Here is a 20,445-nt window from a genome sequence, read left to right on the forward strand (position 1 = left end):
GAGGTCAGAGAAAAGCAAAAGGTATCTGAGTGAAGCTTGTTCCATCCCTCACAACACGCACAAAACAATGTGAAGGTGTGTGGCAAAGCTCTTGGGGTTTATAGGTCGGCTGTGAAAACAAGCCGAAGGAAACAATTTTCAAATTAGAGTTTGGTAGTATATGCTATCCTGAGCTTTATCAAGCTATTCCCCTCCCTCTGTTCCTCTGTGTGCTTGCAGCACCATGTTCAAAAACCTTCTCCTTTGTAATTCTCAGTGCCTGGAGGAACGATAGTGTCTCCCTACCTCTGTGGGTCCCGTTTCTCACAGTTGTGCATTCTCTCTGCCTCTGCACTCCACAAAGCCTGCACGGAAGATGCCATCCCAACAAATAATACATCATTTTCATCACTTAGTCATTTTTTTTAAAGTCAGCCCTCAGAGTGCCACCAATTTAAGAACTGTGCAGAGTTTTACAAGAGTTTCTAATTTCCACTTTGCCTGACAGGTATCGGTGTTCTTCTGACACTGCCTCTGTTCCCCAATCACTTTCGATTGGAATAGTTACCCTAAGCATTTTTACAAAGTTACTGGAACCATTGGCTAATTTGCCTAGAAATGAATATCCACTGTGAAAGAATCTGGTTGGCCTGTGTTCCTTAATTGCTGATTAATTCCAATTATGGTACAGCTGATCCACCAGTACCATAGACTGCCACGTCAAAGAGCTAACCAGCAAAGGAAGCCCCTGAGTTACAACAGCAATATCTCTTTTATAAACTTATTCTCAGCCAGTGAGTGCTTCATAAACATTAATTTGTTACGCCTTGCTTATTCCCTTGGGAGGCAGGAGCTGTTATGTTCATTATGCAGATGGCAAAACTGTGGCACAGAATGGGAACATGATCTGTCCAAGGTCCCTGGGGGAATAGCTGCCAGGTATGAGCACTGAGCAAGGAAGAGCCCCATCTTCCAGCTGCCAGCCCTCACCAGGAGCCCCGGTACTCTGGAATTCGGACAGTTGTGTTTGGTACAGCCAGATGGCTGGGGTGAAAGAACTGACACCAGTGGGGATATGTACAGTGGATAGGAAAGCTCACAGCTGCTGCAGTCTACAGCTGGGACCATCCCTGCTGAGACAGTACCAAAGATGCTCTCCAATCCTCAGAGGACAGGAGAAGGCTGACAGAGGAGTTAATCAAGGCCCAGATTTGGGCCTAGATTTTTGTTTGCTCAAGTCTCTTTACTCTGCCATCTGCTCCAGCAATACCTTACGTTGTCTGAAAGGGAGAGAGCTGCCCTCCAGGAAGCCCAGAAGCAACACGAGCCAGAGAGCCTGAAGTGTCAGGATGAACTTCCTGCGGGGAAACACAATTTAATGGAGTTTACAAACTGGAGATGGAAAACAGGGCTTTAGAAGTGAGGTGCTCCTGAGATCTCAGCAGGCAAGGAGGTGCGTAGCACTACAGAGGAGTTATAAATGGGAAGAGGAAGAGCTGAGGGCAAAAAGACACGGGGAACAACAGGATACTTTGAAAAATTAGATTTTGTCGATTTTTAAGGCTGTTTGGATGCTGCATGGTCTGACATTATTGCCCTTTGTCTGCGTTTCTTCAGGGCTCCCACTCTGCCAGTTGTTTTGGAAATGAAGGCTACTATCATGGTTTTTCATCCCTTGATAACTGCCCTGCTAGCTGGTTCTCAAAAGAAGTTGCCATCTGCAGCAAAATATATTAGAGAAGTGTTGTTAAGCTTTCCAGGGGAGGGCTCCCAACTCCAGTTTTTATTTCAAGACTATGCTTCAGTACCTGCCAGCGGGTGGCAAGCTCAAAACACACAACCTAGGGCACAGGGAAGGCTCTGCTTTCCTCGAAGAGAAAACTCTGCTGTCCTACAGCAAATGGAGCAACATAGATTTGTGCTGGGAACACGTTGCTCATAGGGAACAATTCTGATAGTGCCAACTAAATAAGTGGCAGATATTTGTGGTGGCCCTCATTGTGCAGGAGTGGAGAAGAGGCATCACTCCCACAAAACACACATAAAACACAGCGTATTTCAGTAGGGAAGAAAGGTATGAAATGCAAGAAAAGGCCCTTTTCCCCTGAAGCCAGCAAAGCAAAGATAAGATTAGAGGAAAGCCCCCAAGCAGGCCACTCTGGTGGCTGCAAGAGGTATGGGGCCTGGTGGCCAGGACCAGCCTTGCTCCACAATATATGGGAGGATGAGTGTCACAGAGGAAGGTCCTACACAACACAGCAGGGTAACAGATGAAGCCTAAAGCCAAAAATGCATGGCTACTGTGAATTAGACATTCTCATTCAAAGGAAGGAAGAAGACTAGGGTTTCTTTTCTGCAGATTTTTTCCAGCCAGTAGCCTAGCTTTGATTTTTTTTCTCTGGCAGCTAGCTCCAAGCTTAATGAACTATATGATTGCCAGAGCCTTCTCTGACCCAGTTCCACTTTGGGTCTGAAAATCTGTCTCTCTCTCTCTCATCAAGTCACCAAAATGCACAAGGTATTTAAAGCACTTCATGCCGATCTTATTTTACACCATATATCTCTTTACAAGCCTTTGTGTCTGTCTGTATCACTTGTGTCATCAGCACGTGCTGATCACAGATCAGGGACACAGAGCAACAGAGAAGAGGCCAAGCTCCCTGGCCACCAGACAAGGAGGCACTGCAACATAAAAATTTCCAGGAAAGTAATTGTCCAAAAGCCATTTTCCTTCCACCAAAAGATGTCACACTTGAGAAAAAGTGAAATTGCTTTACTTAAAAAATAAATAAATAAAATAAATAAATGAATAAATAAATAAATTCTCATCTCCATCATCTATTGTGCAGCAGACAGTGGAAGTCCTGCCTGTCACTCCAGCCAAGAAGGTGTCCTCAGTTACATACTGTGCTCCAAGTGAGAGATGCCCAGAGAGGGCACAACTGTGCGATGTAAGCGATTATACATAGTCCATGGCCCTGAAGGCAAACTCAGGGTCAGAAATACCCACGTGGAGAGGAAATAGATTAACAGCAAATGTGCCAATGTAGAATGGGCAGAACGTGTGCACAACCCAGCATGTGTGAGACATGTGGGATGGCAGGTGGGGAAGCGTGTAAGTGAAAAACAGAGCACAGTGGTGCATCAACACAGCCCGCGAGAGGGAAAGATGAGTGCAGGAAAGGGGCTGGCAAGTGTGCGAACACACACACTTGTGGGGCTGAGATCATAATGCTGCTGAACATTTACTCTCACTTTACATTACAGATTTAATGGCTTTTAACGGGAGACTTTGAAAGCAATCAGGAATTGGAACAAAAGGAGCTGGGGGAATAATTATTGTAACCAGGGGAGCTAAAGAACAAGGCAAAATCGCGTGCAGAGCAATCATGCTAATTAAAGGCACCCAGAAGAATCAGGCTAGAAATGCCAAGTGGTTTTCACTCTACTGCCCTAAAACACTATCTGCCTCCTCACTTTGACTCCCACCAGCTGTGGGAAGGACAGGTCTGAGGGAGTCAGATTGTAGCACTAAAAGGTCAGAGCTAACTAAGCAACTCGGGGGTCCCCTTGGCTACGGGCAGAAGCACTGTCTGGCCTGCCAGGCCCCAAAATGGTTTCTTTCACTGGCAGGCCAAAGATGCCCAAATGTCCATGTACCCTCCAACCACACAGCGAGGTTTCACATTCACTTCCAAGAAGCAGAACAGCTGGTTACAACTAACAGAACAATGGCTAAATTCAACGTGGACCCACAAAACTTGCCCTTTCAGCCCCAACAGCTCTATAGGGCTAGAGGGACTGGACTGCCTCTCTGCAATAGCTGTACTACAACTGCTCAGCATGGATGGTCTGTTCTGGGCTGTGTCCAGGGAACACATCTCCAGTGCCACATCACAGCGCTGGCAGCTCTGACCGCACTGATTTCTTGCCTCTGCTACCGTGGCCACTGTTGGGTTGGGTTTACCAGGGTTAACATTGCAGGGCCTTACACAACGGGCAGGGACCCCAGGGATCTTCTAAGCGGTGGATAATATCATCTTGATCTTCCTAGCACCTAAAAATGCCATCCCCCTGCACGGGGAGTTCATGCCATGCTAGCATCAAAAAAAAGCAGAACTAAAGCTACAAAATATGGTAAATTTTGCACACAGAAAAAGCAAAGAAAGGAAATACGTTTCTGCTGTTAGGAAGAGATGAATGCATTCTTGTTTTAACAGACTACAGGTTTTACAGACTCTACTAAAAATTCCCCTGCCTTCAGCCTAGGTTAAAAAACCCCCCAAGACTGAGCCTGTAAGGAGCTGCTGGGCCTTGGCCCCTTGAGAATTTTGGCAGGAGATCTTTCTTGGACATTGGTGGAGTCAAACAGGGCATCACTTGCCTAGACAGATGCGTGCAGAAAATGAGATTAACAGAGCACAACACACAATAATGAAATCACACACTCAGTGCAAAGTGTCTCATTCTCTTCACTCTCTCTCTTTCCAGCCTCCAGAAGTTCCTCCTCTGACAGCTGTTTGTGTGAGACATCAACCAATTTTTTTCTCTCAAGCAATGCAGACCTGGGTTTTGTTGCAGCGGTTGCCTGCATTGGCACAGGGTGTGACTTATGCATAGGGGAGGTGGGGCCACAGAATATCAACTGCTAAAAACTGCCATCAAGTAACAGATTTCTATTTAAAAAGCAATGGTTTGTTTGTTAATCAACAGGTCCATTAACACTGAACAAATGCCTCTCTAATGGATACCCACAGGATCATAGGCTGAACTATTTGTATGCAGTGTCTTTTGATTGATTCACCCTGAAGAACATCAAGTAAATGAGAGAGGATGTAATATTTCTGCAGGAAACATTCCACAGCAGATACATTGATTGCTGCATTTAACCAGCTGTTGTGTGGTAGTATCTCCTTAAAGAGACTTCAAATTTGATTTTGATTACATATTTCAAAACTGAGAACAAATCAGCAACATTGACTCAACTGTATCAGATCCCTGATCCATGAAGATCTGGTATCCTGCCAGCAAGGATCACCCAACTGTCCAGTGCCTAACCTGCTCCCACTTTTCATGGCGTCAAGGCTCACATTCCTGTTCTCTGTTGTTTCTTCCCCTACCACACAGGTCACTCCAGTGCTTCAGCTACTCTGCTGTTTGCCCTGCTATTCGTCCTGCCACAGCTGAGGACACTGAGGTTCCTGCCTCAGTCCTTGGACCAAACCAAGGGAGTTTGCTTGATGACACACCAGGAACATTTATCATTCAACTTGTGTATTCAACTCCTAACTCTAGCTAAAGCTGGAAGAATCATGGTCCACTTCCCTGCCAATGCCTACTTGACTCCTGCTCTGCCACCACAACGAATCCATTTTTAAACAAAAAGCCAGTGAATGCCAACTGGACAGAAGGAGGCAGGGCTGCCAATGAAGAATACCCTGAGAACTAAGGAAGCAAGTCTGGGTTCCATGAGAAAGATAGCAAGGAAATGATCAGTTGAATAACTTGCCAAACCAGCAAACCCAGCTGGCAGAGACAGCCCACAAGCCCAGCACTAATTGCTTGATTCAATTTCTAGTCTGCAAAAGGAGATTTTTTTTTTCTATAGACCAAACACTGGGCTGGCGCTTCCTCTGTGAGCTGCTGAACACATACCATCTTCTGAAAGATCTCTGCAGAAACACTGGCGCTTCCAGCTGATGACCAAGCCTTGCCACTCCACCACTGCTCACCAAGCCAGAGTCTTGAAGGAGCTTCTGAAGCCTCCCTGAATGAGGCCAGCATGGCCAGGAGACCCAGAATGCTGCCACGTCTTCAGAAATGATATACTTATTTCACATGCAAATGAGTTATGCAAATTGAGATCAGATCCTCCTTTTCCCCTCTGAGCTAGTCATAAATAATGGAAAGGTTAAGTGTCTTTCAGTCAAGCATGGCACGTGCAGGTGAAACACAGAGGTACAAAGGACTGAGCATCTAATTGGAGACAAAATGAGAAAGCTAAACACTCACCCAGGGTCCCACGGGGAGACACAGCTAAACCTCCCCTCCGGAGATAAGCTCCAACAAGAGGGCGTCCAGCCTGTTGGAATAATGACTCCTTGAGGCAAATCAGAGGTGCCAGCGGCTACAAATGAGGGCCTTTCTCTGCTGTAGGTTCGATCCTTTCTCCCCTTCAGTACTGGCAGAAAAAAAAAAAGAGCCTGGAGGTCCCATTCAGGCTGAACTACATATGCCATCACAGTCTCACAGCCAGGCAACAAGGTAAGAGCTGCAGGTATAAGCTTGGCCATGGATGCTGGGTTTCTGCCCCCATTTCCATTCTTTTTAAAGAAAATAAAATTGAATTTGTATTGACTACTGAAAAAATAAGACAACATTATACAGGACACAACCCTCCACAATCAAATTAGGTCATTGCAACACTGTAACCAGCATGGAATATTTAGCCCTGAGAGCCTAAGGAATCAGAGAGAACGTTTTATGCAGCCAATAGTAAAAGACAAAAGGAAAACGAATCATAACAGTAGATTAAGCAAAATCAGAACCTTCGATAAGTTTAGCATGGCAGCAGACAAACAGCACTGCTATTTCAAGGTTTTCCTCCCAAGACCTTGCAGTGCACCCCATTCAGATCAGCCTGCCACTTCTCATAGCTTGTCATTAAAGATATGGCAAGTGCTGGTAAGTATCTTTGCCACTTCCTGCAAAGACTCCTTACTTCCTCTCTTCAGAGCTCTGCCCTGATGGCTTCCAAGAGAGTAAATCCACTGTTCACTGAGCCGCTTTCCAGATGTGTCCTCAAATGCATCGGTAAAATATTCAATAGCAACAAACTCAAGGTGCTGGTTTTGGGAGGGCCAAGATCTCTTTAGATAGCCAGAGACATGTTAAAACAAAACAAAATAAAACAAAACAAACAAACAAAAAACTAAGGAGACTCAGCCTCCTATATTGGCTTTAAGTCACCAGTTCTGCATCTGTATACATACATACATATATATATATATATATATATATATATATGTCACATACAGACCATCAGAAAAATACAGTAAAATAAAATAAAAAAGGCCTGGTCCAGCTAAGTAGACTTTTGCAAGAATGGCTTGCCACCCACCTCTCTGCTCATCTCCTTCACCAGGTTCACATCTCTCAGACACACTGTTTCCATGCCCTTCACCTCCAAATGCCACCCATAGTCAGACACCCATTCGCAGGCCTTCCTGCTCCTTTTTTCTACACAGGCCATGCCTCAGCCCAGCTCTCCCATCCACTCTCCCAAGCGCTCTCTCTCTGACATGGAGAAACCCCTCTTTTTACCCAGTTGCCAAGTGATTGCCAGCAGTGACAAATCCATAAGCAGCTTCGACCCAAACACTCATCTACGAGAGAGGAGGGAGGGAAGCAGCAGGGAGGTATCCAGCAGTCCATGTGCACGTGTTGAGAGGTATTTATAGTGATATGGGGGCCACCACATAGCTCTGGAAAGGGGAGCGTGGGTTACCTCTACAGCACAATAGTAGTGCTATTCACTGCTACACTAGGACTGTGAGGACTTAGGTTTGAAGCTTGGACTTCCAGATGAGATGGAAGGTGAGTACTACCATCCACGGGCAGATTAAAATGCCCTTAATAGAGCTCTCCCATAGCCTCTTTCACCCCATAAAGTGGATGAATATGCACCCAATATATTAATCCTGCTGCATGCAAGACGGAAGACACAAACCTTCCTAAAACCTGAGATTTACATACCAGTCTGTGGCAGCGGTTTCCCAACTGCATAATGAGTATATTAACTTCGGCTAAGCTTATTCTCTAGAGATGACAAAATGGAAAAGAATAATCGAAGCAAACTGTGATAGAGTTTTTGATTAAGCAGCTGATGATCAATAAAAGTTATCTGCAGGGCACAGAGTGTTAATGAGCTACCATTCCTTTAGCAAAGAAACACCTGAGCACACACTCCCTGCTCGACACAGCCTACAGAGGTCAGTAAGCCATCTCTTCCTCTCCTCTCCCAGTACCAGCTACGCTAGGACAGAGGCACAGACTGCACAGAAAGTCCACAGGTCTTCTCTATCCGCACTCCTATTAAAAAGGAGGCGGTGGGAGAAGGAAATGGAACAACTTTAAAAAGGAACGTGGCTAGAAAGAGGAATGAGAGAGGCTAACAACCCAATTCAGGGCTTGAAATTTACTGACACATCATCCTGCCCCCTACAATAACGCACCTGCAAAGAAGTATTAGACGTTAAACAGATGTATTGGATGTTAAATCTTAATGCTTATTAATAATATCTTGCATTCACTCCAAAAGCTCTTAACCCATTAACGACTGCTTGGCTTTAGATAGAATTCCTCGGATAATGCAGCACCTGTTTAACGGCACACAGCAGCAAAGCTGCGTAAAGGTTTTGGAGCTTCAAATTAAAACTACCTTGAAGAGAAGGGACTCACATCAGTATAGACATAACATCTCATTACCTCTGCCTGAATTTAGTCATATCACCGTAACTAATCATTTTGCTCTTCCAAAGAATGTCCAGAGAACTGTTAGTGACCACAGGGAACTGCTAGGATCTTTGTGTTACGTTTCCTCCCAGAGTTGTCTCCTCTGACAGCCCAGCCTAGCCTGCCTACAAAAGGTATTTGTTTTCCTAGACTCACTCAACCTTCTATCTTTGGAAGATCTAGGGAAAGCTGAAAAATATCAGCATACAGGATAGTCTTTGTGTGGTGTCCCAGAAGGAACACAGTGGATGAAGAGCACATTACGGTATCTGCCCCAATTTCTCAAATTCTCATGGAACCGGGGTTAGCAATTGCCCTCAGTAGAGAGCATATCAAGACAGATCATTAATATTACTTGATGCTGAAGATCTTTTGTGTTAAAAAGCACTGCAATTACTTAGTTCGAATCTCTATATTATTCATAAGATCCATATCTATTATGAATATAGTATTTACATTACTGTGGGGAAATGTAATAAATAAGGCAGTAAGTGATCCCTTCCTCCAGGTCAAGATGAAAGTCTGTATCCTGGAAAGCAGTATTTTCCTTAGGCAGCAAGGCTTATATCCAAGGCTTTCCATCCAATTCCTTCAGTGAAGAACTAAAGCCAAGGTAAAAAGCAATGGTTCTTCCTTCAAGCCCAGCATGACTCCTACTAAGCCAGCCAGGAGGCAATGCGTAGGTGGAATGAGGTCAACAGAATACCTAGGACGTTTGCTAGGAAAGGTCTCTTCTGAATTACTTGTCAGGGCAAAAAAGAAATATATTAAACTGCAGCATGGCCCACACAATGCTTGTATCTGAGAGGGGAGGGAGAATTTGATCTAACGTATCTGAAAAGGAGACAGAAAAGCTCAGAATACCTGTTTTGCATACTGCAGGATCGTAATACACAGCTGATAGCCCCAAGAACCTGTTTCTCCATCTAAACTCCTGACTCTGCTTAGTAAAGGATTGGCTGTGAAAGAACTTCAGGAGGCAACCCTTAAACACGCAATATAGTCCAGCAAGCTGAACATGGGCCAGACTGCCAGGTGGCAGCAACCTGTTATGACCGTGAACAAACTGATGCCTTTCCGGCTGCCTCTCCTCCTCTGTAAAATGGAGGTGAAGATGCTTGGCAGCTCACTGCTAAGATCCAAGGAGAAACTCCTCTTTCCAGAAACAGTAACCCTGCAAGGTGCTAGCTCACTTCTCGCTATTAAGGAGAGGGAAACATTACAGCCCATCACTCAAAGGTTCAGCTGACTCCTGTGCTTTCAGTAAGGTTCCCCTGACTTTCGTGCCCTTTTAGAGGGCACGAGAACAAGGTAGTCCCAGCACAGCCTATCTCTGGAATTTGCCTGGTATTTATTTTTAACATCCCCCACTGTGAATATTTGTAGTGAGATTCATACGATTTCATGTTGATCTCTGACTCTGAACTAGTCTCTCCCTGGCTGCATCAGTAGCCAGTACCATCGAGAGAACAAATGGTGCAATGCACCTCATACTAAATACGATATCTAACCCAGATCAGACCCAAAGCACCCTATTCCCTTCCACTGTGTAGGAAGGGAGCCTTGGGCAGCTAGCTTAGGTGGAGACATCTCACTGTAAGCTCCTAATGCTTTCAAGGGGTAACTAACTTGTTCTAGAGCATAAGACACATCAAACAGGGTGCTAAGTTGTGCTTAAAATTACCTTTTTGAAGTTTTGAACTCTCTGCCAAGTCTTACATTTTTGGCTTTATATTTGTGAGTAACGGGATCGGAGCAGAAGCCATTGCCTGCCCATATAAGCCTTGGAGATTGGGTTGTGACCTTCTACTGCATCAAGATCTCAGGTATAGCTTGAGGTACAAGGGCCTTTGCTTTTGGTATATACCTAGTGGCAATCATATCCCCTTGCTCAATACTCCACACCAATTACAGTGCAGAGATGTAAAATGACTGATATTTTTAATACAAGGGGCCTGTCATTTATTTATTAGCTGGAAAGAGGCCCTGCAGTCCAAGATGGATGCATTATAAATCAACTGCATTTCTAACTATTAAATATTCATCCAATTCATAATGTAGGACGCCAGTAATTTCCTTATTAGTGTTGAGTGTGAAGGATTTTTCTTTCCCCTCCCTTGGTTTTACTTTGCTTCTTTGTTTTCCCAAAGATCTTGCTCATTTGAGGATTAGCTTAATCCTGCAAGAGGGAGGTGGGGGGCTGAGAAGGGCTGGGAGAAGGCAGACAAGGGCTGAAATCATTTTGTTCCAGTGTTTTCTTCTAATTGCAAATTTGCCATATACACTTAGGAGACTTAGCTGCCTGTTCTCGTAGTCACACTTATGGGAGCCAGAGAGATTGTTCGTCTTGAATTTAAGAGATGCTTTTAGAGAAAATGAATAAATCAATTCCTCTACCCTGGCAAAGGGGGAAAAAAGGCGGTGTGGTGAATGGGACAGAGAAGGATAATGTAGAACCTGTTAATGCTTTTAAGATAAGAACAGATACTCAAACATGAAAAAAGAGTACTTTTGAAATAGATCAAATACATATGTATAAAAATACATAGGTATATTAACCTTTGGAACTTGGCGCTCCAATTCATTGAGAAAAATTAGTTAATAGGGCTCAAACAAATGGTGTGACATTTCTGCAGACACATCACCGCTTCAGAGAACCACAGGTACTGCTGCAAGACCAGTAATAAATAAGAACTTGGAATTAACAAAAGTTAAGGAAAGCTCAGTCTGCATGAGGCTGAAAGTTGTGGCTAGTTGGAGTATTGCATCCCATATCAACCACCCTTCAATGCAGGTGGCAAGACTGACTGATCATTGATGCGGTACATAAAGAAATTCTTGTGCTTTCACTGAATCTCCATTTGTTCCCTTCTCAGAAACAGATCCGTTCAGGTAAGAAGGTCCCCAAAGCAGATTGAAACAGGGTTCAGCATCAGGTAAATTAAACAGTCTGCTTAGGAATGACTGTGCAGGAGGCTGAAAATGGATTATGCAATAAACCCTGCCTAACGGGATACAAGCCCAGGCATCCAGAGCAATCCTTACATGTCGTGAATTCAATGTACTTTTCACCTCGAGACACTCGCATACAAATCTTATATCGGTTACACATGGAAACGGGTTTGCCGAGTTTTCAACCCAGTCTGTTCACTTCAGTAAATCACTTTCAGTTCAACAAGGATAGTGCTTTACGCTTAACTACAGTATAAGACAGCTGTTTCAGGTCCGCAGTTCAGGTGTACATCAGCAAAACACTCGCGCGCAGGCCGGGAGAGCGCTCGCTTGCACTGCGTCTGCTACAATTAGCAATATCAGCTCCCTCCGTTTCACCGACCCTGTCCGCAGTGAATCCGCTCCCTGCCCATACCCAGGAATGACAGCAGCGATAAAAGCACAAGGGTTATAAGGAGGGGTAGAAACATTCTGCAACTAATAATGGCAATTTTTGCATTTTTTGTTATATATTATTCATGAGGCAAGAGCGCTCTGCTCTTCAGGGTGCTGCCCTGTCTGCCCCTGTGCAGCCCGGGGGTGTGAGCAGCCACACTGCCTTCGCATAGCTTCTCCCCAGAGCCAGGCACCGTGTTAGGCTGGAAACAAGAGTCTCCTTTGACGCAAGAAGCTCTTTAGGCAGAATATCTTTTTACTTGGGCCTTCCCTCAGCTTTCAGAACTAATAGGGTATTTTGGGCTGTCTAGCCCAAAAACAGCACGCAAAAGCTTTTGGTTTTTAATCTCTACTGATATATAAAACATCATTTTAACATTCTAGACCATATTTCTTGTTCTAGAGAGCAGTGCTACTAATAACATTGCTGCTGTTTCCCAACATGCAAACCAGCCCCTGATTCCTAAACAATAGCCTCTATTTTTAATTAGGAATCATAATTTAACCGGACAACTACCAGAAAAAAAGAGGATGCATTCTTCTAACTAGAGTCAGTTCCTATCTGCTCACGGTGAATCCCTCATGTGTGTCAGAGAGAGATTTTAAAACAGAAAATCACCCTGATTTGACTAAAAAGTCATAACATGATCTCCTTGCAAATTCTGGGAGCTGCTCACTGCCTTGAAGAGGTATCCCAGGACCAGGTACCAGAGCAAACCACGGGCACATCACTGACGGCCTGGGAATATAAAAACGCACCAGCCTCAAGCTACTTTCCCAACACCTAACCACTAGAAGCCGCAGTAAACTTGTTAAAAACACAATAAATATTTAACTGGCGGCCAGGATAAATCAGTACTGCAACTCTACCCCTACGCACGTACACACACGCAAGCTATTTTTAAAGCAACCCACAGCCTAATTCACACAATCAATGAGCCGTTAGGAGATTATTCTGAAACCTTCTTCATTACCACTGGCACCAGGGCTGCCTGAGTTAGCAAGCTCCTCAAGTCACACGCCATGTCACCATTTCTCTCCTGGCTGGGAGGAAGCTCCAGGCACGAGGAGCAGCGGCTGCTGAACAGAGCCTGCCTTCCCATGGCATGGACCTCAGATTCAGCTTTAAGACCAATGTGGGGTCAAGAGCACTACAAATGTGACAAGGTAGATAGAAACACCAATACTGGAGGACATAGCTGCTAATTTGGGGAATGAGCAGCTCCCTTAGCCCTCATTTACCCCATTCTTTTCCTCTCTTCCTGCTGCAATGCGTCTTGACTCGTGCCAGGCCACCGGAGGAAATAAGTTTGCACTGCAAGGCCTTAAATCTGACAGAAAATGGAGATACAAGCACTTCTGACGGCTTTAAGCAATCCTCAGCAGGGGAACTGTCTGGACAAAACCATTACATTGTCCCTGGTTTTACCGAGGAATGACAAGGCACTTGGCAGAAGTCAGCACGTGCGCAAATAGCATCCTTCGCGATGCAGAGGTGTTCAGTACGTAGGTGCCACTGTGCCACGGGAAATTAAGAGGATCTCCGAGATAATTCAGCAAAGGTTTTGTACTACACTGATCATGATGGTGCACAGATGAGCAGTGGGGGAAACATGTGCCCTTTGCACACGGGGATGGTGGTGTGGGTGTGGGGGCGGAGGAATGCCGGTAGAGCTGCACAGAGGGAGGGTGCATGAGCGCTTAGCACCTACATCAGGTGAGGGTGTAGGAAGAGAGAAGGAGAGGTAAGGAGAGATAAGGAGATGAATACCATACGGAGTAGCAGGGGCAGTCTCACCAAAACGGTGCACATACTGGGCAGTTGTATCCCAGGCGGAGGGAGGCTGAGGCCTGTTTTCAGCTGCATGGGAATAAACCACCCATTTGATGTAGGCACACGGCTGCTAGGCAGTGAGAGCAGCCTGCTGTTTTAGAGTCACTCCAAATCCAGTAGGAAATCAGCTCGGGGCATCTCCTTACTTGCCTTGTTAGCTACTCGACAGTTGACACATCACCGGCACCCTTTCTGAAATCACCCCAGGCAAGCTAACCCTAGTTGTCACCCCTATAGACAGTAGGATTAAAGGGTCCTGAGAAGATGCTTTCAGACAGAGGGACAGGCAGACAGTTGTTCATGGGAAAAGCACTTCCTTGCCCACCGTTTGATGTCTATATACAGGAGTGTTTCCTCCACTAGTGCAGTCTCTCTGGTGGCAGGTCAATGTCAGCGGCACAAAACAGTATTCTGCTTGATTTAAGGGTTTCTTCTTCTAATAGTTTCCCGTCACTCGGAACGTAGATCTCCAAAGTGCCATCACCCACTGCAGCTGTGCTGTCAGCTTCAGTTCCTCACGCTGGGGCTGGATTCTGCTTAAGCTGCCTTTGATCTGAATTGTTGCTACAAACATCTTCAGTAAACACACATTGAAGTAGCAGAGATAGGATCTAAAACCCAAACAGCTGCAGGAGGTAATTGGCTTGTATGCAAATAAAGCCAGTGTGTATGTCACATTTGGAGTGAGACAAAATTGTCCCACCAGGCACTGCACTGTCGGCTACAGCAGCTCCTTCCCAAGCATGAGGGTCCAAGCAGGAGAAACCAGTGTGGTAATTTTCACCCTCCTACACTGCTCAGCTTTCCCTTAATATAACCACATAGAAAGCACCTGCAGAGCTTGCTGGGGGCAAGCTACGCATAACAGATTTTGTCAGCCATTCCAGGGTGGCCTGAAACACTCTGGTTTCTGTAGTGAACTCATAGCAGGAAAATCTGAAGATTGACTCACTGAGAACGAAGTTGCAACTCTAAATATGTATTTCTTCAGATACCTGCAACATATGCTCTGGAAATAGACAACCACTGCCTGCAGGGTTTCTTCAGCATCCAAATCCATTTGCAGGAAGCTCATGTCAACACTTGGAGCCCAGAGTAGTTTCTATCAGAGGCTAGCACAGACCAGAGGGAAGAAAAATATGAAGGCAGTCCACTGTGGCGGAGGCCACCACCACCTTCCACCTGCCGAGCATTTAGGTCTAGAAACTCAGGCTTTGCTAGACCAAATGAAGATACGTAGAACTGGACAGCAGAATACTGAAAAGTTATATGGTTACTCATCAGTCCCCATCAAATTCTCCATAACTATCACACACAGCTTGACTTTGAAGGATCAGACGTAAAACAGTGAGGAGCCCCAAAACAGGGAGTAGTGGCCCAAAAGAGCCCATTTAGGGCAATAATGGGAGTTAAGTTCTACTGAAGAAGAGGCTGGGGCTTTTGATTTTAGAGGAAAGAGGAGAAAAAGAGAAGTCTGGAGGAACTGGCAGGGACCTGTGGGAGGAACTGAGACCTGCTATTCAAATTTGGCTCCACCTTTACATTTCATGAAAACATTAACTGAACAAAATGAATAGTGGCAAGATAAACTGAGGTTATAAAATGTCTTTCTCATTTTGTTTTCAAGGCCTATTAGAAGCAGAGGTAAGGAAATCCATTTGTCTAAAAAATATGATTTTTGAAATGACCACAATGTTCCTTTTAAACTGCATTGAAAATACAAGATAAAGACAGAGTACTGAGTGAAAGAGTGCTGATGGAGCTTTTATTGTGTGATTTGCCTTGTTTTTTTTTTCTGAAGCACTTCTTTTTAGCCGATTACCATGTATTTACAGTTAGTGTAATTATAGCTAATTACTTAATTAGCATGAATACATGTAATTACTAACTTCGAATATGTAATTATGTCAGGGCAGCCTGTAATAAATGAGGTTGAAAAAAACCTCTCATTAGGACTCTATGGAAGGACGGCTGCTCCACCCGTGTGGAGAATGTATCATAGTCCTGAGACTGCACCAGTCCTGCAAGAAGAAAATAAAGCCAGCACCAGTAGTGTCTTCACAGCAGCCAGCAATAATCTCCACTAAAATGAAACCACTTGCCCAAAAAGTCGAGCTGCGCAGTTTTAGTGGGAATCTAGCATCCCTCCCAGAGACAGACAAGGATCTATAAAGGGTCTGCACCCCATAATAATTTTTTTCCATTGAGTTTTGGAATTTATTCTCTGATTTATGCCTTTCTTGAGAAGACTTATTTTGTCAAAACACAAATGCCAGGGAACTGAGCAACTTCAAGATTGTGTTGTGGCATTAGTATAAGCTTGAGAGATCAGATCCAAGAACTTCTAATCTGCATGTGATGCATTACGCTGATTATTAATTGCTGCTGTTAAAGTAAAATAAACCTCCAAAATACTTCATCTGAAACATTACCAAAGTCTTCCACCATAAAAATCTCCAGCTATTCATAATTATTCATTTTGCAATTACAAATCCTAAACATAGGGAGATGGAGCTAAGGTAAAAATTTGCTGCTACTGCCAAGAACCACATCTAGGAAAATACTGTCCTACAAACAGCTTAAAAGCCACCTCATGAAAATATTCCAGGTTAATGCTCCTTGTTTTTTCAGTGACCAGTCAGAGTTCTTTTGTAATGAGCTGACGTCTCCTGCCTGCAATCGCTGATGGCCATTTCTGGACACAAATGAGGGAAGCACGGCTCATGTTTTGCATTAGGAAAACCCCTGACCACAGGATGGAGCCGTCTGGTCCCCCTCACCCTGCATCTTCATCAGGTATTTTGTCCATAGTGCTTGCTCCACAGCCGGGTAGTCCTGTTTGTCTCCTCTCATCTGTTTGTTTCCAAATACAGAGAGGTGCAAATTCATCACTACCTGCTGTTCCTCCTGTTGACATCTGCCTAGCAGATATGCCACTTGGTGCTCTTACACATGCCAGAAAGAAGGTGGAAAAGTATATTTTAGTTTTTTCTTCTGAAATTGAATCTTTGGACTGTTCTGTTGTCAGCCCAGCTCTTCGCCTAACCTACCAGGTGGGGCTGAGGGTGGCTGAAACAAGGATTTGTTGCAAACTCTATCACTGCCCAGAATTCCCTGGAGGTATTGCATGAGGATGCAGGGAGCATCTCCCCAGATAGTTGCAAGAAAACAGGGTGGTGCACTTTATTCAATGCCTCTTCAGGAAGCCCTCAGCCAGGAGTGGAAGAAGGTCTCTAAGTCCCTCCTGCTCCTCTAATTCCGGCTGTAGCAAAGAATGGGTAAGAAACAAACTTCAACTGCACAAATTCCAGAAAGTTGGAGGTGAGAACAGGCTCCTGAATCCTTCACCCTGTTGATGGGAGGAAAGTGCATCCCTCATGAGAAATACATCGCTGCCTCCTTGTAGACACATTAACTATTGGGCCCGCTGGGGGAGAACCCAAAGGACAGCGCAGTGCGGCAGGCACGAGCGGGGCCACAGCTCAGCGGGCAGGGAGCCGTCCTCCATATTTCAGCTGCAATTCCATTACGCAGAGCTAAGTGGCTGGGAATAAACGTCCGTCATCCCTGCGTGATAAGCGATGTTTGCTAGTATAGAGGGTGACAGAAATCTATATCACATCAATGTACTATTAATACTGCATTAAGCGTATAGAGTTCGCTCTCCTGATTGCAGCTCAGTAATGGGTGTCGGCATGTCCTCAGCCCAGACAAGAACATCCACGAGTACAGTGATACTGGTGGAATGAAGTAAGGAAGGAAGAAGACTCTAGAGACAGAAGGAGGGAAACCACTTGCTGAAGATGTTGTTCTAGCAACATCTCAACGCAAAAGAGAAATACTGGGTGCCACCGAGTGCCTTGCTCAGGCCAGGCCGCGTAGCCTCAGGGCTCGTGGGGGCTGTGATGCACAACGGCTGGCAGAAGCAAGGTAACTGCTTGTGTTGGCCAGGCTCAGCTGGGCGTCGAGGTGCTCCCCAGCCTAAAGCAGCTCCTTTTCTCTACGCGTGGCAACAAATGAAGTGTTTGCGCCCCAGCTTAGCGCAAGGTAAAGCAATCCCTCCAGTGGGAAAATGTAGAGCAGCAACAAATATTCTCTAGCTGTCTGCGCTCCCCAGCCTGGGTTCAAGTTGAACACAGTATATTGAATCAAACACACCTTTTAATGGTGAAAGCTCCCCAAAGCACGGTTATTTTCAAAGGTGAGTTATGAAACTTTCCAGCCTTAAGGAAAGCCAGTAGCTAAGTCAAAGAAGTTTTGTCTAAATGAAGTCTTACAGGGCTTACAATATAGAAACATACCAAATCCAACTCTGCCCAAGGTCTCAGAGCCTATTTCTTGCCCTGTGAATGGTAAATAATTCCAAAAATTGAAAAGGTTTTTGACCTGACAACATCCAGTTATGTTTTTCCCCTTGTTAGCACCCAAATGTAGCGCCTTTGCACTACATTTGATTTAGTTTCAGCAATCCTTCCTCACAGTGCTGGGAAACCTGGAGCTCCAAGATGGGGCCTGGGAGGGTTAGCACAAAACTAAGTGATTTTCCATGCATTTCAAAGTGTCCATACTTACTGGTAGTGTTATACTTTCCCCCTGTGGCACGTTCCACAGGAGAAACAGCTCCAGATGCCACTGCCAAGCGCTTCTGCTGTGCATTTAGCTTTTCAGATTCTAATCAATTAGCCCCATGAAACTTTGAGGCCAAATCCTGCTGCGAGCTACTTTCTCTGCAACCCTACTAAATTTGACAAGCCCCACAGGGCAAACGCTCAGAGCAAAACTTAACCCTCTGAGTTTGAACCACTACTACTGCGTAACTGCAATAGCACTAGCATATCAAAATAGTCGGCGCAGAGATTAAAGAGATCTGAGAGAGTATGGAAGGTGGAAAAAAAGGACAAAAAAAAAAGTCATCAGAGTCTGTAAATCACTTTGAGATGAGAAGCCTATAAGAAATGTAAAATATAAATAACAGCAAAAACCAACCCCATGCTACTTTCAGCTTTACTAGCTCCTGCCTAATCCATCCCCTCCTCTCTCTCTCTACAAACAGATCAAAATAATTACATTAAAATAAAAATCAAAGGGAAAGCTAGGCGCATTAATTGGATACGCCCCATTGCTCTGGCCAGTTGAAGCACAATGATCAACAACCCGGGACACGAGGCTTGGCTCCTGGCTTTGCTTGTGGCACCTGGGAGGGCGCATGGTGGGCTGCCCTAGCAATACTGCAGCAGGGCTGGTGGCTGCGGCTCTCCCGGGAGAGCTGTAGCCACAGAGAAGCAACTTTCTGCCTAATGTTTAACACTGCATGAATTTCTGCAGGTTAGGAGATTGGCCTCCCACCAGAGCTTCTGTTCCAGATACTGAATTATGTTTCCTTAGCCTCATGAGTCAGCAAAAGCAAAGTGGAGAGCTGAAAGCAGACTTCAGTGCACTACCCCCTGCTTCTGCCTGGCCCACAGAGACAGTACAACATCTTTCTTTCCAACCTTTTTATTGGATCCAGTTCTGTGTAGAACCAAGAAATACCCGAAAGATGAACAATAACAGGAGGAATATTATCTGAACTTTCTGTATTGCTCAGTTTGCTTCTTAGATTTAGTAAAAGGCAAGGGAGAACTCAACTACTGACTATGAGCGCCCACCTTGGGGAGGATCACGCCCCAGAGCAGTCATGGGAAGTAGTGAGGGACTTAAAAGAATGCATCCTTTTACCCAGCACTTTTCTTTTATGCTGAGAATTTAGGAGAGCTAAAGAGAGATAGAGTCAGGTTATCACCACCTGCTATTCTAATGGGCTGACTTCACAACCCAGATTTATATAGGGAAACTGCAAGCTTTGCAAAGACCCATGAATATAAGACATCCAGCATCTAAACCTTCTGTTCTTTATCTCCGTGCACCTGCCCCATCTATGAACATGTGTCCTGAGCTTGTCTTTGCACCACAGGGAAGCCAAGTAAAAAGTTCTGCTGCTACATGGCTGGGAAACTGCTGTAGGAGGAAGGGGAGGCATGTCCTTTCCTCCCACATGCAGCAGGTCACTTGAATACCCTGTGCTTCCACACAAGTTCTTGCTCATGCCTCTGACGTGGTGCTCAAAGCAGGCAAGGCAGAGCCCTGTTTCAAATGGCATTTTCAGGCAAGGGGAGAAGGTGATTGGTGAGTGGTACAGGGAGGGTGAAAGGAGGTGAATGTGAGAGTGGAAGGGCTCCTTCAGAAGCATGTGTATGTATGTTGTGATTTCTGAGACCTGAGATTCACTTTGGTTTCTGGACCATACTAAGACCCACTCTCCTCAAAAGCCTCCTTCTCTTCTTACTCTTCCTCTTCTTCAACCTCAACCTTCTTGCCCTCCTTCCCCCCATGTCCCTGACCCTCCTCCTGGCCCTCACAGGGGCATCCGGCTGAATCGGGCACTTACACGTGTCTGGTTTGTGGCAGTTGTGACCTTGTCGGAAGTACTGAGGGTTCTCGATGACAGGAATACGGGTCATGCCGATCACCACCGTGTCTGGACCAGCATCCAGGGATGAGGGCGTCGTAATGCCGTGGTTGATGTGGTGGAGGGGGCTGGCTGAATCCTCCTCTCCGCTGATCACTGCCACAGGACCTAGAAATATCACACACAAATCTGTCACATATAACCAGGGGGAAAGGAGGCCCATGAGCCCTGCTGACTGTGTAGTGCTGATTGTTGCATTTATAGGCCAGGAACAGATTATTAC

At 45.2% G+C, this 20,445-nt stretch overlaps 1 protein-coding gene across 6 annotated transcripts in view; it reads right to left on the reverse strand.

Moving 5' to 3' along the window:
- The window catches only part of NTRK3 (neurotrophic receptor tyrosine kinase 3), a 232,473-nt gene that overhangs the window by 79,895 nt on the left and 132,133 nt on the right, over positions 1-20,445 (reverse strand). For all 6 annotated transcript variants that reach the window (XM_062583546.1, XM_062583549.1, XM_062583547.1 and 3 more), the window contains one exon: positions 20,142-20,330. In XM_062583546.1, the coding sequence (XP_062439530.1) occupies positions 20,142-20,330 (189 nt within the window). The remainder of the gene's footprint in view (positions 1-20,141; positions 20,331-20,445) is intronic.

This window comes from Rhea pennata, chromosome 10 (assembly GCF_028389875.1).
Source record: "Rhea pennata isolate bPtePen1 chromosome 10, bPtePen1.pri, whole genome shotgun sequence".
Lineage (NCBI taxonomy): Eukaryota > Metazoa > Chordata > Aves > Rheiformes > Rheidae > Rhea > Rhea pennata.